At 48.2% G+C, this 23,990-nt stretch overlaps 2 protein-coding genes across 3 annotated transcripts; one reads left to right on the plus strand and one right to left on the minus strand.

Moving 5' to 3' along the window:
• The first annotated feature begins 658 nt into the window (after positions 1-658).
• Positions 659-16,053, plus strand: RPS6KB2 (ribosomal protein S6 kinase B2). Of its 2 annotated transcripts, XM_033159239.1 has the most exons (15): positions 659-797; positions 1,171-1,205; positions 3,297-3,420; positions 5,510-5,578; positions 5,669-5,816; positions 5,960-6,017; positions 9,316-9,416; positions 9,784-9,874; positions 10,017-10,107; positions 10,623-10,730; positions 11,976-12,038; positions 13,820-13,897; positions 15,014-15,121; positions 15,261-15,373; positions 15,638-16,053. In XM_033159239.1, the coding sequence occupies exons 1-15, from the start codon at positions 723-725 to the stop codon at positions 15,801-15,803; spliced, it is 1,428 nt and encodes a 475-aa protein (XP_033015130.1). In that variant the 5' UTR covers positions 659-722; the 3' UTR covers positions 15,804-16,053. The 2 variants fall into 2 exon arrangements, with proteins under 2 accessions (XP_033015130.1, XP_033015139.1); XM_033159248.1 differs by lacking the exons at positions 659-797; positions 1,171-1,205 and adding an exon at positions 4,121-4,226.
• Positions 16,054-16,621: 568 nt separating this feature from the next.
• Positions 16,622-23,990, minus strand: PTPRCAP (protein tyrosine phosphatase receptor type C associated protein). The gene is made up of 2 exons (XM_033159260.1): positions 23,893-23,990; positions 16,622-17,508 (listed from the first exon to the last, which is right to left on the minus strand). Exons 1-2 carry the CDS (start codon positions 23,932-23,934, stop codon positions 16,888-16,890), a joined length of 663 nt encoding a protein of 220 aa, XP_033015151.1. The 5' UTR covers positions 23,935-23,990; the 3' UTR covers positions 16,622-16,887.

Consider the following 23,990-nt stretch of genomic DNA (forward strand, 5'->3'; position numbering starts at 1 on the left):
AAGTACTGGAGCCTCAACTTCAGGACCTGTCCTTCCAGAGAGCACTCAGGGCTGATTTCTTTAAGAATGGATAGGTTTGATCTTCTTGCAGTCCATGGGACTCTCAAGAGTCTCCTCCAGCATCATAATTCAAAAGCATCAATTCTTCGGTGATCAGCCTTCTTTATGGTCCAGCTCTCACTGCTGTACATTACTACTGGGAAAACCCACAGGTATAGGGCGGTATATAAATTATTAGAAAACCAAAAAAGCATGGAGAGTCGCTATCAGTCGGTGTGCACAATACTGAGCTAGTTGGACCCATTGGTCTTCTCAGTATAACGCTGCTTCCCGCGTTCCCTATGCAACCCGAGATGATTGGTGGGGTTAAAAGAGACTATGGTGCTACAGTTGGAGCCCCTTCTGTCAGCACACCACAAACAGCTGTGTATGTGTGTGGAAAGGGGTGCACGTGTGCAGCGCGCAAGAAGGTGTTGCACTTCGCCCTCGTTATTCACAGTGTAAAATGGAGACAACCACTTCCCCCGCACGGTTAAAACAGGAAACCGGGAGTGAGGTGCGAGTGCGGCCGCTCTTCTCTCGCCTCTCTATGATACGCTCCCGCAGAAAGGGCGGAAGCCTCGGTCCCATGATGACGATAGCACCCGCGTCGCTGGGGAGATGACGACACGCGGGGAGGCGGGGCCCGGAAGGCCTGCCGGGGTAATCGGGGATCCCCTGCTATGGCCGGCGTCTTCGACATCGACCTGGAAACGGAGGAGGGGAGCGACGGGGAGGAGCCTGAACTGGGGGCCTTGGTGAGGCGGGTTAGAGACTGATAGAAGGGAAAAGGGGGTGGGCCTAGCAAGGAAGGCAGGCTGGGGAGTGGAAAGGAGGGAGGGAAGAAGCAAGTTAAGCCAGTAAGTAATAGCGCAATAATATAGATCCTTACTCGGAAGTAAACCCCACGGAGTTCAAGGGGGGTTCCTTTAAGGCATGTTGGTATAGGATTGCAGCCCATCAGTGCGGTCCTATGCATGTCTACTGAAAAGGCAGCTCCTCTGAGCTTCAGTGGAGCTTATTTACAGCCTTAGTGCCTAATACGGCTCCCACACTGGCTGGGACACTCCATTTTCCCTGGTACTGATTGACCTCTGCTCTGTCTCTCTATCTCCCCACCCCTCTTTTCAGGAGGTGGACCTAGATCTTCGCCACACAGGCTCTGAGTGAGTATAATACAAAGTTCTGCATTGCCTCCCTGGGAGGATTTTGCTGTGCTTCCTTGACCACAACCAACTTACCCTGTCCCTCTTGCCTCTCCAGCTTGTCTAGGTTTCTTGTCTGAGAGATAGGCAGACTGGCAAGAATTGCCTTGGTGAGTCACAGGGGGCCCATCTGTAGTCTCAGCTAATCAGATGGTCTTGGCATCTAGTACTTAGAGGCTCCCCTAAGCCCAAAGGCATGTTGTCATTTTGTTATACTGACGGCACTTCAAAGCAATGTGTAAGTCAAATTACAGGCCCTGCCTTAAGGAGCTTACAGTCAGACTTTTAATGGAAGGGTGGCAACAAAGGGATGGGATGGGAGAAGCAAAGCTAACCAGGATGCTACATGCAAAATTTATTAAAACTACTGCCACTCGATTTTCACTGACAATGCAATCCACTGTTCCTTTACCACTCTAATAGGTTATATATTGGAGGTAATATGATTGCCTTAGAATCATAGAGTTGGAAGAGACCACAAGGGCCATCCAGTCCAACTCCCTGCCAAGCAGGAAACACCATCAAAGCATTCCTGACAGATGGCTGTCAAGCCTCTGCTTAAAGATCTCCAAAGAAGGAGACTCCACCACACTCCTTGGCAGCAAATTCCACTGTCAGACAGCTCTTACTATCTTGCTGAATTGGAGACTAAGGCCCATGTAGTTGAGCATATTTCCCCCCAAAAAACATTCAGCTAGATCAGATGCTTCAGGGCATTTACAAAGCAGGGCATGGAGGTGATGGTAGCAGTGTTTGACATTTTTAACAGGACACAGAGATTCCATTTAGCCATCAGATAGCTTACAGATAGTTTATATTTCTTTGGCAGTAGGTTCAGGGCTAACATTCTAGGAATGTTATGAGATCTTGAGTATGTGAACTTAGTCTTGTGCCTGTAGCTACAGTAACAAGACTTTAGCAAAGTGTGGACCAGTGTACCCATACCCTTCAGTACCTTTGTCTATCAGGGAACCTTTATCTACCCTATTTGCCTTAGTTTTCAACTTTTGTTCTGTTCCAGTGAGCAAGCAGCAGTTGCTGTATAGATTAGTCAGAATGTGCCTTTTGTACACAAATGTGAAAGAGCTGTTCCTCTCCCACCTCTGTCAGGAGAATCAAGTCACGTGGCCATTTCTTTAGTGGTGAAGAACCTCTAGTCCACATGCCTAGTTAGACTTCAGCAAGGGTCCTGATTTTGCCTTTGTGGCCATTTACCCCAAACCACGACCACCTGCTTCACACCTGATGTCATATGTGACATCATGTGTGGGGCAGGTAAAGATATAGCTGCAAAGGAGCAAATTGAGATCCAGAAGTGCACTCCTGATTGTCCTTTGGCAAGTGGTGCTCTCTGCAAGTCTCACTGGGATCACCTGGGCTAGAGAGTTCCTCACCAGCTGTTTGGTGCCGAGAACTAGCCTCATTAAAGTTTCCTGTTTGCAAGCATGATTTGGATTCAAACCATGTCTGCAAACAGATATTTTTCTTCTGGTATTTTGCAGAGGAAAACTGTCTTCAAAGAGGCTTGTTGTAACCCCTGATCAGCATTTATAGCCCTTTGAAGGCGCAGTCTCTTCCCCTGTCAGAGTTGGCCTGCAGTGAGTGGGGGAGGTAAGGATCCAGCTGGCCTGCCCTTGATCTAGACTATCAGATTGCCAGAGGAGTAGTGGTTTTCTTTCATTTCTAAACACCCTTGGCTTGTGTTCTAAGGTAACGTGACTTAAGGAACTTCACAGAAGGTAAATTTCCTGGTCCTGCCTCTCTACAATAATGCTCCATTCTGCATGGTTCAGTAAGGCCCTGCTTTAATCATTTGAGGCTTTGCAGGGGGAAAGAGGAATGGGAAATTAGCTTTCTGTGAACTTTCTTGAGTTAACGTATCTTGGAGTACATGCCTATACATTTATAGAACACATATGACAATTTGTGGTTTCAATGGCTCTCTTCACTCTTTTTATATATATAACTGTCAAACCTCACTTTGAAGGAGCTTCTCTGCCTTGCCCCATATCCTGTTCCTTTATTTCCCTTGTCCTCCTTTCCCTTCCACAGACTGGTGCCAGGTCATTATGAGGAAATTGAAATCTCTGAGAGTATTGTCAACAATGGCCCGGAGCGTATTGGGCCCCACTGCTTCGAATTGCTACGCGTTTTGGGCAAGGGTGGCTATGGCAAGGTGAGCAGTGCTTTGGAGTGGTGTGTGTTGGGAGGGTGGGGAAAGTAGGGCAGTTATGCTTCGGAATATGCATATCCCTGTCCCCCGTTGTTGAAAAAGAACAACAACTAATTAATAGCAACAAAAACAAAAACAACCAATCTGTTTTGTTGCTATTAATTATTAGTTGTTCTTTTTCAGAAAAGTCAACTCAAAGCAACTTGCAAAAACAAATATTAAAAATAAGTGTGAAAGTGAGAGTAAAAACAACCTAAGATTCACAAATATTATTTAAGAGCTGCCAGGCTGCTTAGTAGGATGTGAAGCTTTCCACCACTTTTTAAATATTTGCACTGGCTCCCAATTGGCTACCAAATAAGTTCAAAGTTTCCATGCTGACTTTTAAACCCTAAACAACTGGGTACCAGGGTACCTGGCAGGTGGCCTCTCACTGGCAGTAGAAGCCAATCTTTACAATTTCCCATGAAGCCCCTGCTTGTCCTTCCATGACCAGCAAATAACCATTTGCTGAGCTATCCTCTAGGTTGCCCTCCCTTTGGTAACTTGTGAGGTGGAGGCAGTAGTGATCTTTAAACACCTCTTTAAAATTTATGTTTACCCAAGGTAAGTACTTTCCTGCAATTTGACTACAAATTTTCTGTTGTGTACTCTGCTCAGTTTTATTTGTGATCACCATTTTTTGTGTTTATCTGGTTCTTAGGTAATTTCAGGCTTATGGAGGAAGTGAGATGGATGAAACAGGAAGAGAGAAATGTAGGAGGCAGGGAGCGTTTGACTTATGCCAAAGTTGACCAGTTAAAATACAGGTTGTTGTTAAGGCCATGTCATGTTGATTTAAGACTTTCTTTTGTTTTCCTTGAATCTGCTAAGGCAAATAGACTGGGAAACCATAACATGCCCACTTTTCCTTGTCATATAGACTGTGTGGTATATGACTATGGCTGGGGACTCACCCTGGGCAGTCAGATGGGAGCTAAATCAGACATGCTGGCTGTGTATCTATCTATCTCCCATTATTATTCATTATCACCATCATTACAGTCGTACCTTGGATCCCAAATGCCTTGAAAGTCTAACGTTTTGGCTCCCAAACGCCGCAGTGAGTGTTTCAGTTTGTGAACGTTCTTTGGAACCCGAACGTCGCAACGCCGCTTATGCGGCTTCCAATGGAGTGCAGGAAGCTCCTGCAGCCAATTGGAAGCCGCGCCTTGGTTGTCGAACATTTTCAGAAGTCGAACGGACTTCCAGAACGGATTCTGTTCTGCAACCAAGATACGACTGTACTTTATTAAGGGCCTTCGATTCAATCATCTCAAGGAGATGTACGACAAAAAAGATGCTTCTGTCATCCCTTCCCCAAAGGACTTCCTGCATGGTTGCACAGTTCATAGAAATGTACACATGCATCATTGCATCATGGAATTGCATCATGTTCAAGCAACCCTCATGCTGCAAGGTGGGCTTCCAATGCTGTAGCTGACAGGATTGGGGCCTCTCTGGTTTAGTTTCCAGATACCTGGTTTCTTGAGTCCTTGACAGGATTGCCCTCCCTCTAGCCCAGCCTCCTCCAGCCTGGTGCTCTCGAGATTTTTGGCCTACAACGCCCAGCATCCTCAATCAATATGGCCAGTAGTCTGCAATGATGCAAAATTATAGTGCGACAACATATCTGGAGGGCACCAGGTTGGGAAAAGCTGCTCTACCCTTTGCCCCTTGAGTTCTGAAACAGCCCCTGGGGAAGAGGGGGCAATGCTGTGAGTTATTGGCAGTAGCGTCGTTAGATGCCTACCCTGAAGCAGGTGTGTGCAGAGTACCCAGGGCTCTGTACTGAGGGCTGTGATATACCTGATCCATTCTGGATTTGTGCCAGCATGCCGTGTGATGAGCCTTGCTTGTTCCCTATGCCTTTCTCTTACATAAAGGTTGAGCACACAGGAGATGAAGGTTGCAGAGACTGGATGTATGATGTGGGAGTCTGAGGGCCAATGATACCTGGCAAAGCTAGAAAATGGGTGGGACCTCATGTGGCTCTTCTCTTCAGTCTGCCACGGTCTGATCATCTTGCTTACTGTTTCTGTGCCCACTGTAGGTATTCCAGGTACGGAAGGTGCAGGGCACAAATGCTGGGAAAATATTTGCCATGAAAGTCCTAAAGAAGGTAAGCTGCCTTTCTCTTTGCAGTAGAGGGTATGTGTCCCGTTTCATCCCGTAGCGGGGGACCTTCATTCTCTCTCGGTGTCTCCTGCAGGCCAAGATTGCCTGTAATGCCAAGGACACAGCCCACACAAGGGCAGAGAGAAATATCCTGGAGGTCATCAAGCACCCCTTCATTGTGGACCTCATCTATGCCTTCCAAACTGGTGGTAAACTCTACCTCATCCTGGAATGTCTCAGTGGTATGGAAACAAAGATCAGCCTCCATCAGTGGAAAGGGGACTGTCCCAGTGGCTTGGTGCAACTCCCTGGGAGCCAATCCCTTCAACTCCAGGTGGATTTTGGGGTGTGGACTGATGGTATCTCTTCCTCCTGTGTTTTCTAGGTGGGGAGCTTTTCATGCAGCTGGAGCGAGAAGGCATCTTCCTGGAGGACACAGCCTGGTCAGTGCAAGCACCGCGCTAAACTGAATGGGGGTAGTCGGGAGGGCTGGGGTTAGCTGCAGGATCTCTCCTGCTTCATACACTGGCCATATAATCTCTTATGTTAGGGGTAGGAAATCTGTGGCCACCCACATGGTCAGGGATTGTGGGAGTTGTAGCCAAACAACACCTGGAGGGGCCGAGGTGGCCCATCTCTGCTCTGTATCACTTGCAGCAGTTCTGTAGGTAGGGTTTGAATGAATGGGTTTAATGGAGATGCCTTTAGAAACAAAACAAAGCCAAGACTGTTTGAAAATCCTAACCTAATCGTTTGTTTGAACATGGGATGGTAAATTGGCCCAGATCCTTAACAATGACAATTCAGTAGCTTTGTGCTCATTGAACAATGCAGGATAAATATAGGAAAATGACCCTGGTGTGGTTTCTTTAAAGCAAAACAAAAACCTTGTCTTCTAATGTGGCTCTCTTTTTTTATCTATCTGGATGACGTTACTAAACTAATCTGCCATATGAGTAGTAGGTTGGACCATCTGGTTTTACTTGATCCATGAAAAAAAGAGAGATTTTGTTGTTTATCTTCTCAGGACAAACATCATAGGGTGCAGCCTGCCTTGCCTTTGTTCCATTGCTGACTCAATCCCCTGTGTGTTTACTGGGAAATAAATCCCAGTCTTCTGAGCATAGTTTACTGTTGTGTGTTTAGCAGTGCTGCTTTAATCAGTGTCCTTTCCCTCATATGAGTTTTTGTTGCCTTCACCTGTAACAATTTATTCTAAAATAGATTGTTTTGGTCTTTTTAAGCATCACTGTCAGTTGAACATCCACAGTGGCGTGTTACTATGTGGATTTTTTAGAGCACACCTAATCTGACTTGGGTACCTATTAAAAATTACAGCTTCAGTCTCAGAGTTGTTTCTTTGGGGATTTATCCCATGAGCAACTACCGTATTCAAGGACTGGCAGCCCTCTGGGAACAGTCCAGTGCATCAGACAACACAAAATTGTCAGCTGGCCAGGGCAGTGATTTTAAGCTAACACCCCTTGTGACTGGTCTTGCCCACAGCATTGCGGGCCATTGAACGTACAGCTGCATCATAAGATGAACCCATGGAAAATTTTGCATGGTACAACTGCAACAATTCCCTTGAAATGACTGCTCCTGCAGCCATGGCATTGGTTTATCTCCTGCCTGCACTATAACATCAAACAAGCTGCTGTTTTAAAAATCCATAGTGCACACGGTGAGATAAATGCACAGTGGGATAAATGCAGCTGCGACAGAAATTCAAAAGCACTTGCCAAACAGGGAAGAAGAGCAGATCGAGCATTCTCAAATAAGGCAGCTCTTGCCATTGTTGTCCAATGAAAGAGGGTCATTGTATTTGTGTGCAGCGGCATGTTGCTGCTCCTGCCTCCGGCCTGACAGGAAGGAGTGCCCTATAAATGCATGTAGCTGTTCTCAACCCTGATGATTCTTTGGTGGGGCTTCCAGAGCTTTAACTGTTGCTGGAAGTGGGAGGGCATGAGGTAGTGCAATAAACACCAGCATAAAATACTGGATTGCTCAACTATGCTGTTGAGGCACGTTGGAGCAAACAACTCAATGATGTTCAGAAAGGATTCTTGGGAACTTGTAGGCCTTTGTTTGTTGTTTTGTCGTGTCCGACTCTATGTGACCCCATGGACCAGAGCACGCCAGGCACTCCTGTCTTCCACTGCTTCCCGCAGTTTGGTCAAACTCATGTTGGTAGCTTCGAGAACACTGTCCAACCATCTTGTCCTCTGTCGTCCTCTTCTCCTAGTGCCCTCAATCTTTCCTAGCGTCAGGGTCTTTTCCAGGGAGTCTTCTCTTCTCATGGGGTGGCCCAAGTATTGGAGCCTCAGCTTCAGGATCTGTCCTTCCAGTGAGCACTCAGCACTGATTTCCTTAAGAGGATGTTGGAGGATGGATGGCGGCTAACAGATTGAGGTTGAATCCTGACAAGACAGAAGTACTGTTTTTGGGGGACAGGAGGCGGGCGGGTGTGGGGGACTCCCTGGTCCTGAATGGGGTAACTGTGCCCCTGAAGGACCAGGTGCGCAGCCTGGGAGTCATTTTGGACTCGCAGCTGTCCATGGAAGCGCAGGTTAATTCTGTGTCCAGGGCGGCTGTCTACCAGCTCCATCTGGTACGCAGGCTGAGACCCTACCTGCCCGCGGACTGTCTCGCCAGAGTGGTGCATGCTCTGGTTATCTCCTGCTTGGACTACTGCAATGCGCTCTACGTGGGGCTACCTTTCAAGGTGTCCCGGAAACTGCAATTAATCCAGAATGCGGCAGCTAGACTGGTGACTGGGAGTGGCCGCCGGGACCACATAACACCAGCCCTGAGAGATCTGCATTGGCTCCCAGTACGTTTCTGAGCACAATTCAAAGTGTTGGCGTTGACCTTTAAAGCCCTAAACGGCCTCGGTCCTGTATACCTGAAGGAGCGTCTCCACCCCCATCATTCAGCCCGGACACTGAGATCCAGCACCGAGGGCCTTCTGGTAGTTCCCTCACTGCGAGAAGCAAAGCTACAGGGAACCAGACAGAGGGCCTTCTCGGTAGTGGCGCCCGCCCTGTGGAACGCCCTCCCATCAGGGGTCAGAGACATAAACAACTACCTGTCATTTAGAAAATACCTGAAGGCAGCCCTGTTTAGGGAAGTTTTTAATTTGTGACTTTGTATTGCATTTTGGTATTTGTTGGAGGCCGCCCAGAGTGGCTGGGGAGACCCGGCCAGATGGGCGGGGTATGAATGAATGAATGAATGAATGAATAAATAAATAAATAAATAAATAAATAAATATAATCATTATTATCATTATTGTTGTTATTATTAAGAATGGATAGGTTTGATCTTCTTGCAGTCCATGTGACTCTCAAGAGTCTTCTCCAGCACCATAATTCAAAAGCAGAGTAAATATGGGCTGCCTTGCCCCTGCTCATTAAAATTCCAGAAATCATCACATTCTTTCCACTTCCCCAAGCCAAAAGGAACCTTGACTTACCTGCACCAAACAGGTATTCCTAGCTGTACCAGAAGATGCAACTTCCTATCCAGCTGCTTTCTTGGCAGTTGGGTCCTTCAGTCCTACAGATGGATTGCCCCCCCCCCTTTTGATTGACACCAGGCTTTCTGTTAGTGGTTTGCACTGCCTGTTGTTGGGACCCTTGAGTGGTGGTTCCTCAAATATTGACATGGCAAGCCCATTCTGAACTGTTTGGGTGGCTTGTGTTCCTGCTGCTGACTGAGTACTTTCCCCTCTTCTTCCAGTTTCTATCTGAGTGAGATCACTCTGGCCCTTGGTCACCTGCACTCTAATGGCATCATCTACCGGGATCTCAAGCCTGAGAACATCATGTTGAACAGCCAGGGTAGGTAGCGGTATTCCCAGTGTGCAAAAGAAGTGTGCGTGGATGGTGGGTGCGTGCCTTGGTTTCAGTATGCTTCTTACCCTCAATTTATTTATTTATTACTAATAATGCTAATTTATTATCCTCCGCTCAGCCTTTGAATACAGAGCCCCATCCCTGTTCTCTATCAGAGTCCCAACCACCACAAGTTTCAAGAACAAAAGAACTCTTCCCTTCTGTGGTTTCCAGCAACTGCATTTTGGACCAATTGACGTTTCCAAGTTATCCTCAAGGGCATCCCCACACGGAGCACATTAAAATAACCTAATCTCGAAGTTACTGCTAAGGTAGTAACAGGAACTCACTTTCCTGGTTTCCTCTTCTGCAGGGCACATTAAGCTGACGGACTTTGGCCTCTGTAAGGAGTCCATCCACGACGGTGCTGTCACCCACACCTTTTGTGGCACCATAGAATACATGTAGGTGACCTGGACTCCTGGGCATTTTTGAGAAATCAGCACAGGCTTTCTTCCGGTTCAGTTTGGGTGGGAAATATATCTAGATGACTACAGTCACAATATTATTTCTCCCTCTGCCCCCGCCCCCCCACTTGCATTCCAGGGCCCCAGAGATATTGCTGCGCAGCGGCCACAACCGAGCAGTGGATTGGTGGAGCCTCGGTGCTCTGATGTATGACATGCTCACTGGATCGGCAAGTCTCGCTCATGCTGTGTTTGAAGGCAGGGTTGGAAGCAACAGGGCACAGGGTGTCAACAGAAGGGATGCCACACATGACGGAGAGAGGGAGGAATTGTAGATCAGTGGTTAATGATGGGTCGGGTTGCAGGTAGCCTTGTATCTGGGTCAGCTGGCAGTGGTCTTGGATACTAAGCAACCAACTGAACAGGTTCTGGGGGGGGGGAATGGCAACATCTCACAGCTAGTACTGTCTAGTAAGGCATTTGAAGGGGTGTGGGGGGACTGCTGCTGCTTCCTTGTCTGTGTGTCTTCATGCCTCTGCCCCAGGGCCTAGCACAACTTCATTGTCTCCACCTTCTATTCTCAAGGGGTTTGCACCAATGTTTTGCTGTCGGTTTCCTTGCTGCACCCTTAGCCTTCCCCTCGCTGTTTCCCTTCTCCCCACCCCACCTTGGCCACCTGCACTTGCTTGAGCTTCCAAGCAGATTCTTCCTCCTGTGCTGAACCCTCTGTGTCCCTGCCTTGCAGCCGCCATTTACTGCTGAAAACCGCAAAAAGACCATGGACAAGATCCTGAAAGGGAAGTTGGCGCTTCCACCCTACTTGACCCCCGATGCCCGTGACCTGATCAAGAAGGTACCAGCCCACCTGTCATTGGATTGGGCCCTGCAGATTGCATTTTGACTGTCTTGTTGCGAAGGTTGCTATCACACCTTCCTCCCCCGGGCATCTTGCAAATGTTGCATATATGCTTTAAGAAATGCATTACTTATAAGTATGGGTATGTAAGGGGTAGGTGGGGCCAGCATACTTTGGCAGCCAGGCCAAAACTTCTGGTTGTTGAGAGAGATGGGGTGGGGAGGGGAGAGTGTCTGTATTCAATGTGACACTCAGCTTTGGAGGTAGGAACCCCTGAGGTTCAGCACCAGCCCAGTGATTGTCCCCTTCTTGGTTCCAAGCTCAGAAGGGCTCTCCAGAGCAGAATCGTAGATCTGTATAGTTGGAAGGGATCCTGAGGGTCACCCAGTCCAACCCCCTGCAATGCTGACATCAACCAGAACTGCCCAATACCTTTCAGTACATGACCTACCATTTCCTTCTTCCCAGAGTTGCTAGAACTATGTGTGTGTGCATGTGTGTGCATAGTTTGCATACCACCATGCAGACGATCATCTTCCTCCTAAGCTTGGCAGTGGTGAAGCGGGAGGAGGGGGCTTGCCATCCCTTTCTCTTGCCTCTGGCTGCTGTGTGACCACCTCTTCCCTTCCTGTATCACCGGTCATGGGGGAGAGGCCAGCTATCTCTCCAGTATGGCCTGCCCACTATCTCTCAGCTTCAGGAAGAACTTGGTGCAGAAGCTGATGCTGCAGAGCATACAGGCACATCCCCTGCTCCAGTGGACTTGGGCTGAAATGGATGGGGATGTAGTGGGTGGAGGGCAGCAGCACCTCTCACACCGAGTGCTCCATTGCACCAAGAGGCAGTGAGGAGGGGCAGGCCGCGTGCCCGGTACTGGCTAGTGTTGGGGATGGAAGCAGGTGGAAGCTTGTGCCTCCATGGATAGTGGTGATGACATGTCAGCATGTTCCAGTTGTTTGCTGTTAGGGAAACTGTAGTCCATAACAGCTGGAGGTGCTAGATGGGGGGAGGCTGCCATAGTGTGTGTGGGGAAGTTGTTGTGTAGACTCCTGTTCATGTGAAAAGTGTTCTGATAATAGTGGACTCAAACCTCACCCTGCATTCTAGAGTCCTGAGTAGAATAAAACGGAGGTTACTGTGGAAGTGCTATGGTTGTGAGTCCCATCTGCTTCAAGAGTCTGCTTCTGCCCTTTGAACTTACCCGAGCAATATTTCTTCCATGCATTCTCTCTCTTTTCCCAGTTCCTCAAAAGGCATGCCATCCAGAGGATCGGGGGTGGGCCAGGCGATGCTGCAGATGTACAGGTAAATTGGACAAGGGGGCAGTGGCAGGCTGTGCTCCGGATGGAGATGGTGTTAGTGAACTCAGACAAAAGTGTAGCACATTTCCAGGCCTGCTGGGGCAGGAATTGAGCAAAGAATTCAGATTCCTGAGAATCTACACTTATAAGAATATATTAAAGGCAAGTTTCTAACCTTTTAAAATATGTGAGCACTGCCTGGTGAAATTTCTGGAGTGGAGCAGGGAGGGGGTCTGTGCTCTGGGCAGCATTTCCAAATCTTCAGCAGCTTGCAGTTCTTTGCCTCTTCCAATAATGATTTAAAGCAGAGTATATTTCTGCAAATGTGCTTAAATGAAACCATCTAGGTTGCAGAAGTCAGCTTTTCATGGTATAGGATTTCAGTGAGGTACTTTCATTTCTTAAGTGCATCTGTCCTGAGTTCTTTGGACAGGATAGGCCAGATAGAAGCAACCTGAAGTCCTTTACAGGCTCCTGTCCTCTTCTCTTCTCCCTTTATCCCTCTCCCTTTATCCCCTCCCTTTATCCCCTCCCAAGCTCATAAAATTCTGTACTACTGATATCTGGTGATTTGCCTGCATGCCAGTTTTAGTAGCTGAGAAGCTTGTTGGAGAAAACTTGCTGGGAAACCCACCAATGTTATGTTCTATACCATTTGTGTAAGCAGTACCATGTTAAGAGGGACGCAGGTGGCGCTGTGGGTTAAACCACAGAGCCTAGGGCTTGCTGATCAGAAGGTTGGCGGTTCAAATCTCCGCGGCGGCGTGAGCTCCCATTGCTCAGTCCCAGCTCCTGCCCACCTAGTGGTTCGAAAGCACATCAAAATGCAAGTAGATGAATAGGTACCGCTCCAGCGGGAAGGTAAACGGCATTTCTGTGCGCTGCTCTGGTTAGCCAAAAGCGGCTTTGTCATGCTGGCCACATGACCCGGAAGCTGTACACTGGCTCCCTTGGCCATTAATGCGAGATGAACGGCACAACTCCAGAGTCGGACACGACTGGACCTAATGGTCAGGGGTCCCTTTACCTTTACTTACTATGTTAAGGGGAGGGAAATCTGGCAACGTAATGTGACTTTCGTGGTCTGTGCTTAGCCTTTTCACCACCATTTCTCAATAACTTTGTGAGCACTGATTTTCATCCCTAGCCGTATATGGTGTTCTGCTGTTCAAGTCACCCATTTAATTTGAAGTCAATCAGGACTGAGCTCTACATTCAGGAAAAAGCATGCAGTACGGCCACCCATGGACTGTGGCACCAAGAATCTTCTCTTTGATGTGCTAACTTCTATAGATAGGAAAATTTTGTTCTTGCAGGAAACACTCCAGTCCCTGATCCAATACTCACATTCTGAAGTGGCACCATCTTTAGAAGGCTGTACCTCTAATTCGTTTTCTGAAACCTGTAGATTGGGCCCCAATTCTGTACTTGAAAAGGCCTACATTTGTTGCCTGGCCACAAATGGGAATTTTACAAGAGGAAGTCAGCTTTTTGTTTGGTGTTTGAGTGATGGGTAGCCACTGTGGTGTCTATGAGCACTGCAGCCATCCTGCTTCTCTGGCTATTGTGCTTGATAGACAAGGAAGCGGGGGGGGGGGGGGAGAGTTTTCCTGACACCGTAACTATAAATCTATGGAGTGCAATTTTTCCACCTGGTTGTAGATGTGTCTGCCGTCTTGCAGGCATTATGAGCGCAGCCTCAAATTTTAGGATCTTGAGGGCTTTTTTGTTTCAGGAACGTCAGATAGTTCTGGGTAGCAATAACTTCCCGGCCTTGCCTTTCAGAGACACCCGTTTTTCCGACACATTAACTGGGATGACTTGCTGGCTAGGAGAGTTGACCCACCCTTCCGGCCATCACTGGTAGGACCCCACTCCTTTCTTCTCACCTAGCCTATATTTCAGCCCTTCTTGGTTCTCAGCACTTTAATCCTGCGTTGTAGCTTAAAGAGTCCTGGCTCATGAAACTGAAACAGTAATTGCATTCTGCGCCACACACCCTTTCCTTTGGCTGGCTAAAAGCCACGATTCCTTTTAAACCCATGTGCTCTATATCTCCCTCCCTCCACACAGTAACTCTGCTAAGGTGCTGTGTTGTTCCCCTGCCCCGATCCTAGGGCCATATTTGTCTGAAGATCCATTATCAGATCATTTCACTCTGTCCTTCTTAGCTTCACCCCTTGGGCAATTCCAGTGTAGTTGTGGCTAACCTTGGTTGGTTAACTGTGTGGCTCCTGAGGAACATACTCCCCAAACCTGAGGACCGCCACATGTTTTGGACTGTAAGCCCTAGCCAGCATGGCCCAAGGGTCAGCAACAATGGGAATTGTAGCCAAAATATCTGGAGGATGCCAGGTTTGGGGAAAGGTTTACCAGAACCACCAGATGTTTGTTACCTGGTCAAAATAGCAGCCCTTGGTTTGCGTAGGTAGTTGATAAAATGGGTGACAACTCTGTTTCCTCATAACCATGCATGGAATTGATGGCAGAGATCAAAGATGCAGAGTGTAAGAAAAACAGGATGGCTAAATGGATAATAAATCCATGCTGAGTGATCTTGACTTCAAGATGGTCCCCTGAGCTGTTGTAGATGGGCTATAGTACCTCTGCATTCCATTCTTCCTGTACCAATTTGCCCTGCCTAATCAGCTCAGAGGAGGGTGGTGTGGTGTCTCCCTGGAACTCCTGCTAGTCTTCTTGCTCTCTGTGCAGTGGTACCATGGTTCTAGAACTTAATCCGTTCCGGGAGTCGGTACGACTCCCGAAACCATTCGAAAACCAAGGCCTGGCTTCCGATTTGATGCAGGAGCTTCCTGCCCTCAATCAGAAGCCGCGTCGGACGTTCGGCTTCAAAAAAAAGTTTGCAAACTGGAACACTTACTTTCGGATTTGCAGTGTTCGGGGGCCGATTTGTTCGACAACTAAGACGTTTGAGAACCAAGGTACCACTGTATACTGATCACCTTTTCGCACCTGCAGCAATCCGAAGACGATGTCAGCCAGTTTGACACCCGCTTCACCCGGCAGACCCCCGTGGATAGTCCTGATGATGGCTTCCTCAGCGAGAGCGCCAACCAGGCCTTCTTGGTAAGGGACATGCAGCAGTGTTGGCCTTTCCCTAGCGAAGGGGCTGCAGGGTTGCTGCTGCTTCTGAGTTAAACCAAATCCTGAGGTTGCAGTAGCGCCCCGGATCATAGCCGCGTTGACCAGCTGTTTCCTTCTGCAGGGATTCACCTACGTAGCCCCATCAGTGTTGGAGAGCATCAAGGAAGGCTTCTCCTTCCAGCCCAAGCTGCGATCTCCCCGCCGTCTCAACAGCAGCCCTCGCACCCCCGTCAGGTAAGGGAGAGCCACGAGGTGGCCTAGATTCTAGAGTGCATTCCTCATGGGACTAGGGCAAAAGCAGGGTGAGCTCAGGGCCTTGCTTACGACAATAAATGTTGCCTCCGGTACCCCTTCCCCAGGGGAATGGCTGTGCTGTCTGGGCCTTAGTCACTGCGATATCTGTGGCTCTATGTGGAATGGGGGGGGGGCAGGAGAGGACAGGGAGTCATGTAAGTGGTCAAGTCAGTAACTGGCTTAACTCCAGCCCATGTTTTGCAGCCCATTGAAGTTCTCACCCTTTGAAGCCTTCAAGCCAAGCACAAGCATGGAACAGATGGAGCTGTCGCCGCCCTCGCTCATGCCAGTGCCAGAAGTCTCCGCTCCGCTGCCCATCAAAACCCCATCGGGCACCAAGAAGAAGAAGGGCCGGGGGCGGGCCCGGTAGCTGAGGCAGTGAGATCATTGGACCGTCCGCCTTAGCATGGCGGAGCTCTCTGGTTGCTCAGGTGGACGGGGGCTCAGAGGTGGAGAGAGCTGTGCCACAGCAACGTCAAGCCCTGTTTGGGGAGCACCTTTTCTCCCCTGCTGCAAGGGGCCACCTTCCCTCCCAGCTGCAAAGGGTGGTGTGGTGTCGGTGCTTTTCCATCATAGGGAACGATCCCTACGTGAGGTGCTTTCTTTTGAAATATATAGTGGAACGTGGTGGGAACGGAGGGAAGTTGAGACACACAAAGGATCCGTCAGAAGGCACCTGCCTCGGGGCTGAGTACGCTGCCATCTTACTGGCGGTGCATTTTGCGTGAGTGTGAACTGTGGGTAGGGAGGACATGCGGTCTGGCTCTCCTCGCTGCTGCCAGATCCGTGGCAATTGAAGCTTTAGGACTTGTAAAGCAAGGGGCGCAACTTTGACCAGGCGGAAAGGATTGAGCGAATCCTACTGGGTGGAGTTGCACCCTCTCACGGGAAACTTCTGCACCCGTCTACTTCCCCCAGTGTGCACCAAGTGCCAAAAACTGATGCTGCTCCCTAAGTGGCCGTGGCCTGGTCAGTATCCCCCTCCCCCCGGGCTAATACCTATCTAGCAGTGCCTCTTTCTGTACCCTTGACTGTGAGTGAATCCTAGCGGTCTAGTTGCTGCCCAGACGATGGGCTGGTGAGTGGCAAGGATTTATCAGCTTGTTTCTGAGGACTGTTGCCACGATGCCCATGAAGCTTGGCCTATGCCAAGTAGTACAGTTACGGTGGGAGAGAGCCATGCTGTGCTTCAGTCCACGAGGAGACCGCTAAGGTGTCTCTTATCACCCCTCTACTTTATTTGTCATAGGAAACTTTCGAAACAAAATGGAAACTCAGGCTGCGTTTTTGGCGGGGACAGGCGATCGAGCAAGCTAGGTGCAAGCGGGAAGGGGTCAATAGACAACACAGGGCAAAAGCAGCTTCTGCTACGTCCATGGGATGGGGCAGTGAACTGCCTTCAGTCTGTAGCTGTCTTTGCAGCAAGTGCTTCAGTGCCCTCTATGCTGCTACTTCTAGAGGGCAGTGACATGCAGCTGTTTGCCTGGGTCTTCCCAGGCTGCTGTCCCAGAAAAAGAATGCAGATCACTCAGGAGAGCCCCTGCACTGCTCTCGGTTGCCTTTGGGGCCCCTTCTTCCTCCGAGACCTCCTGCACTGCTTTATCTTCTGCTGGCTCCGGATCGGCTTTCTCCTTGGACGCTTCTTGCTTTTCCTCCACCTCCTCCTCCTCCTCCTCCTCCTCCTCCTCATCTTCTCCTTGGAGGAGCTGCTGCTGCTCCCTCTCATCCCCCACATCAATGGGTTGCTCCTCCCCGGACTCTTCGTCTCCCGGCTTCTCGTCCCGGTGTCCCTGTAACGGCTCTTCAGGGAGTTCCCCTCCCCAAAGCCCTTGCCATCGGAGCATCAGACCCCTCAGCAGGCGCTGGGGGTGGTACCTTCCTCCTGAATTGCGGCTCAGCCGACGCCACGCCAGGAACAGCAAGAGGAGAAGGAGCAGCAGCAGGCAGACCAGGAAACTCACGACGATGTCATCGCTGCTCTTGCCGCGGCCACCACCTCTCTCTGGAGCTGCTCCCATGGCTTTCCCCGGAAACAGCAGGAGCAGGGCAGAGAGCGTGCAGACAAACTGGGGCCTCTACAGAGAAAAAGGAGCCAGGATGAGTCCCTGCCCCTGCAATTTTAATATGACAAGGAGCCTTGAATGTTGGCCTGCTGTGGCGCTGTTCCCTGGGCTGTGTGGATCATGGAATCGTGCCCTGAAAACTCCCACTTGCACAGTGTTAATTGGACTCTGATGTAGATGTTAAGGAGGGATCATGGATCATGGTGAAAAGAGCAGGGCACTGCCATTGCTCGGAAGCTGTCTTACGTTTTTAAAATGTTCACCAGCAACTGCCTGCATATATATATTTTTAACCTACATGCTGCAGCTAGGAGGGCTTGCAATTAAAGAATATGAAAAAATGAATTCCTGGCCTTGTGTGATGTTTGGGGATTTTATTGGATGCTGCAGTAGATCTGCTAATGGGGGCTTTGCATCTTCAGTGGCAGCCCACAGACGAGTAGACATTTGCTGAAGCGCTATAATGTAAGAGGAACAAGAGTGTGTGTGTGATTGTTTCCTAGCACAAGCTCCATTGATAGTCATAAAGACATATCCAGATGGCAGAGGAGAAACTACAGCCAATAAGAGCTTATAGCAAGTTGACTATAAATTATGCAGGCTTAAGAAAATGTGCGTGCATATATTTTTCTTGCATATTTCCCCTATTTTTACATAATTTGCTATGTTAGAGGACAAAGCTATGTAGGGTCTTTGGAAGTCATCTTCAGTGACTACTGTGGTTTTTGAAATTAGCAAGAATTTGTCATACTTTCTCGTACCTATGATTGTGAAGCTATGATAAAGCATGTACTTTTAAATAAAAAAGCTGTGATTCTTTAGAAAGCTGAATTCTGTATAAAAAGCCACCCTCCATTTAACCTCAACCTTTGCTTCAGAAGGCAGAACCTCTATTTGGTGCTTTGGCCATTGGGAATTACTGTACTGTCTGCCCCAAATGACCTGAGGCTCAGTACATCGGGTGAGGGAAGAAGATATATTTCTGCTAAGCCAGCATATGAAGGTAGACAGTGCCAACTATCAAGCTTTGTAGTTACCAAGAAAGAGCTGGTCCATTTAACTTGGGCAGGTCTTGCTTCAGCTAATTTTATGGGGTGTATTTGTCAAATGGTAAATGTTCTATTGGACGTGTGGAAGGAAGTGGGCTGTAGAAGCAGAGAGTTTTGGCTAACAGTTTTGGTTTAATCAGATGCTGCATAGCCACAAATCTGTCTTGCGCTGGCGCTAATGGAATATAGCCTGGGTGACAAGTCTGTTCCTTTCTTTTTCTTCTGTGTCACCAAAGCAAGGCCGCTGAATATAATTCAGCAATGGAGGAAAAGGCTGATGCCATCAAGGAAAGGGTAATCTGTGGGAGAATATTAGGACTGAACATGCAGGGAGAGGGAAGTTCCAAATCAATTTTGGGGGACAGCCTACATCACTAAGCTTTAACTAACCTGCACCTTGGATATTTGTGGTCTTCTGTGACCTGAAAGTAGTGAAGTAAGAAGAAATAGCAGCGTTAGGCAGAGAAAGCAGCAGCAAAGGAAACTAATGTCCTTGGCAGCACAGGAACAGCAAAGTCTTTCCCCATGTTCCATGATACTAATCAGCAAGGTATCTTTACAGGATTTCCAGTCCACTAACAGGATTTTTTTGTTTTGTTAGGGGGGTGGTGAAGTAGAATAAAGTTAGGCTAGGAGATGAGAGTTTGATAGAGCTATGAGCAGGTTTCCTACATTTTGAAGCTATTTTCTGTGGGTGCTGGATCTGTTCGTTTTCTGATCCGCTAAGTTCACATACCGAAGCCAATGGTTGCCAACCCTTTCAATAGGCACATTTGGAATCTGGAGTGAGTGTCATGGGCATCAGTCACAAAATGGCTGCCACATCTATAAAATGCAGGACTGTAAAATGGTGCAGGCACCCCCCTCCTCAGTCAACGGGGAAAAGGCACAAATGCCAGTCACAGGGAAGCCTTTTGCAGAAGAAAGAGTGCGTGTCTAGTCCTATTCTCCAATGAAATGTGGGTATGTTTAAGGATGTGTGCTAAGTGAAGGAGAGTCTGAGCCAATACACACAGGAAGTGTGAATGTTAGGTTTTTTTTGAGGGGGGTTATTTCTAGAGACCTTTTGTGGGCACAACAAGCACTAGTGAAACATTTGGGTTGTATTCAAAGTTGTGCTAAAGAGATCCATCCGGTCAACACAAGGATTTCTCGTGTGACACAGCATTGTCCCACTCCTCTCTCTGTGCCCCGCGTAAATCTAGTGTTTTTAGTTGAATTGAGGCCTTACAAATAGCGGGGGAGAGAAGGCAAGCAAAATGTGAGGGAGATAGTGAAAGATACAGGAAATTGAATGCAGATTTCCAAAGACTAGCAAGGAGAGACAAGAGGGCCTGTCTAAACAAGCAATGCAAAGAAATAGAGGAAAATAACAGAATGGGAAAAACCAGAGATCTGTTCAAGAAAATTGGAGATATGAAAGGAACCTTTCGTACAAAGATTACCACAATTAAGGACAAAAGTGGAAAGGACCTAACAGAAGCAGAAGACATCAAGAAGAGGTGGCAAGAATACACAGAGGAATTATACCAGAAAGATATGAAGGTCTCATACACCCCAGGTATGACCTTGAGCCAGACATCCTGGAGAGTGAAGTCAAATGGGCCTTAGAAAGCCTTGCTAACAACAAGGCCAGTGGAAGTGATGATATTCCAGCTGAACTATTTAAAATCCTAAAAGATGATGCTGTTAAGGTGCTACACTCAATATGCCAACAAGTTTGGAAAACTCAGCAGTGGCCAGAGGATTGGAGAAGATCAGTCTACATCCCAATCCCAAAGAAGGGCAGTGCCAAAGAATGCTCTAACTATCGCACAATTGCACTCATTTCACACGCTAGGAAGGTTATGCTTAAAATTCTACAAGGCAGGCTTAAGCAGTATGTGAACCGAAAACTCCCAGAAGTGCAAGCTGGATTTCGAAGGGGCAGAGGAACCAGAGACCAAATTGCAAACATGCGCTGGATTATGGAGAAAGCTAGAGAGTTCCAGAAAAACATCTACTTCTGCTTAATTGACTACGCAAAAGCATTTGACTGTGTCGACCACAGCAAACTATGGCAAGTTCTTAAAGAAATGGGAGTGCCGGATCACCTCACCCGTCTCCTGAGAAATCTCTATGTGGGACAAGAAGCTACAGTTAGAACTGGATATGGAATAACTGATTGGTTCAAAATTGGGAAAGGAGTACGACAAGGCTGTATATTGTCTCCCTGCCTATTTAACTTATATGCAGAATTCATCATGCGAAAAGCTGGGCTGGATGAATCCCAAACTGGAATTAAAATTGCCGGAAAAAATATCAACAACCTCAGATATGCTGATGATACAACCTTGATGGCAGAAAGTGAGGAGGATTTGAAGAACCTTTTAATGAGGGTGAAAGAGGAAAGCGCAAAATATGGTCTGAAGCTCAACATCAAAAAAACTAAGATCATGGCCACTGGTCCCATCACCTCCTGGCAAATAGAAGGGGAAGAAATGGAGGCAGTGAGAGATTTCACTTTCTTGGGTTCCATGATCACTGCAGATGGTGACAGCAGTCACGAAATTAGAAGACGCCTGCTTCTTGGGAGAAAAGCAATGACAAACCTAGACAGCATCTTAAAAAGCAAAGACATCACCTTGCCGACAAAGGTCCGTATAGTTAAAGCTATGGTTTTCCCAGTAGTAATGTACGGAAGTGAGAGCTGGACCATAAAGAAGGCTGATCGCCGAAGAATTGATGCTTTTGAATTATGATGCTGGAGGAGACTCTTGAGAGTCCCATGGACTGCAAGAAGATCAAACCTATCCATTCTCAAGGAAATCGGCCCTGAGTGCTCACTAGAAGGACAGATCCTGAAGTTGAGGCTCCAGTACTTTGGCCACCTCATGAGAAGAGAAGACTCCCTGGAAAAGACCCTGATGTTGGGAAAGATGGAGGGCACAAGGAGAAGGGGACGACAGAGGATGAGATGGTTGGACAGTGTTCTCAAAGCTACTAACATGAGTTTGGCCAAACTGCGGGAGGCAGTGAAGGATAGGCGTGCCTGGTGTGCTCTGGTCCATGGGGTCACGAAGAGTCGGACACGACTGAACGACTGAACAACAACAACATTTAGTTGAATACTACCTCATGTGCCTTGCAGCCTTGGTACTCTCACTTCTAAGAACTCGCCCTCTGCGTGTTGTTTAGAAGAGAGCAGCCATCTGACGCCATCAGGTCCCACAAGCAGCACAACGTGAACATTAGCAAATGGCTGCAGCGACAGCTTTCTCTGAAAGGTCACAGGCCTTTGCAACCGGTTGCTTGCTCCTTTACGCAGAGAAAGTAGTTGTAAGAGCAAGAGCTTTGAAAGGCCTGTGTGTGAGAAAGGAGGCCACGGGATGGACGTTGCCACTAGGGTAGCCCCTGCAGCAAATTGTCATCTGCAGCAAGGGTGGAGACCTGGTGACCCTTTAGCTTCCATTCTGCCTAGCTCTGGGATGTGGAGGGAGTGGCCCTCCAGGACTCCAACTCCCATCAGCCTTAGGCAGCAATGATAGCCGGAGAACCCCATCCCTGAGCTACACTAAATGGAAGCTGAATTCTACTCCACCCACCCTCCAAGCGAGATACCTTGTCAGAAGGCTATTTGCACATGTATTACAGGTGGGCCGTGGGGTTAGCTTTTATCACACTTTCAGCATTTTGAAGAAGTTACTGAGCGATATTAGGTGATCCATTTTTTCTATAGAATCTGTACAGCAGACATTGGTCTCCTTCCCTGAAACAACTAGAACAGCAGCCAATGGGCCTACGCTACAGTATTTCTGAAGAAAGCAGCAAGACACAAAGCACGGATGGGGAACTTGTGGCTCTCCTGCAGAGGGTAGACCACAGCTTGACATAGGGCCATAGGTCAGTGGCAGAGCAAGTATCTGCTTTGCATGCCACAGGTTCCAGGTTCACGTTCTAGAATCTCTATTTAGGGCTGGGAGAGATCCCTGCCTGAGACCCTCAGGGGTTGCTGCCAGTCAGTGTAGACCAGGGCTTCCCAAACTCAGGTCTCCAGCTGTTTTTGGACTACAATTCCCACCATCTGTGACTACTGGTCCTGCTATCTAGGGATGATGGGAGTTGTAGTCCAAAAACAGTTGGAGATCCAAGTCTGGGGAACCCTGGTGTAGACAATACTGAGCTAGATGGACCAATGCCCTGACTCAGTATAAGGCAGCTTCCTATGTTTCTATAGTCCCTGACCATTAGCCATGCTGGCTGAGGCTAATGGGAGTTGGAATTCAATAATATCTGGTGAGCAACAGATTTCCTATCACTGCTATCTACTGCAGCAGAAAAGCCCTTTGTTCCATCTCATATTAAAGGGAGCAGCTTTACCATCAAAGGATTGAAGGCGGCAAAAGGCCCAGTTTTCAACTATTCGCAAAGGCCGTTAAAGAGGCTAGCATCAGAGCATAGCTTAACCTTGGAGTTCTCTAGCCCAAAAGCAGAAATGTCATCTGATGGACCAGAATAACTTTAAGAGTTAAGGCAGAACATCAAAGGAAACAGAAGTGTCCAAGAAGCCAATGTGCCACAGCAGTGCGCCTTATCAAAACTGCCCAGTGGAATAAGGAGGGAACACAGAACAAAGGACCATAAGCAATGAAAGAGAAGCCATTCCAGTGCTGCAGGTCCTGGGCTTTCATCACAGCAAAAGGGAAACCGGGAGCCATTGATACCTTTAAAGAGCTTTTGCCGCTTCCAAGTGGTCTCGCACACAGGGAGGAAGAGAATGCAGCACCTCAAGGCATCTCTTGAATTATTTTACAATTTTCTGTGCAGCCTTTTCGTTTAAGAAAATGCCCAAAGGGAGCACCTTCTCCTCCACTGTAGCAAAACAAATTCTAGAGCAGCAGCAGAATGGCTTCTGCATTCCCATCCCCCTGCCAGTGGCAGGAGAGAGAAGACGAAGTGGAGTCCCTCTGGCCAACCAGGGATGGCGATGGGCATGGCCAGCACCTTAGGAGCAGCATTTAATCAGCCTGCGCAAACAGCACCTCTCTTATTCTTCCTTACCTGCCTTGTTAGCCCTACTTGCTCAACTTCTTCTGGAGAAAAGAGAGCATGGCACCTCCTTGCAGAAGCCAAAGAACAGCAGATGGAAAGAGCCCAGTGAGAGGTTCAAATCTTAACCAGCTATTCGCGATAAGGAAACATTCTGGTTTCTAAAAGTCTCAGCCACTACTGTCTCAAATCCAGTAGGGTCATGCAACTTTGCCGCTTCTCGCTCTCACACATGTACACACACACTCTCTCTCTCTCTCACATGCCACCCTTCCAAATTCATCTTCTCCAGCCCTGTTGGGTCTACCCTCTTTCTTACCATCGTCAGGAGTGGAGTGCTCTTTGCTCTGCTGCACTGCATGTAGCCTGGAGGAAAATGAAACTTTGCAAGCAGTGGCCCTATGTGTGCACTTTGGG

The sequence above is a fragment of the Lacerta agilis genome, chromosome 1, assembly GCF_009819535.1.
Source record: "Lacerta agilis isolate rLacAgi1 chromosome 1, rLacAgi1.pri, whole genome shotgun sequence".
NCBI lineage: Eukaryota > Metazoa > Chordata > Lepidosauria > Squamata > Lacertidae > Lacerta > Lacerta agilis.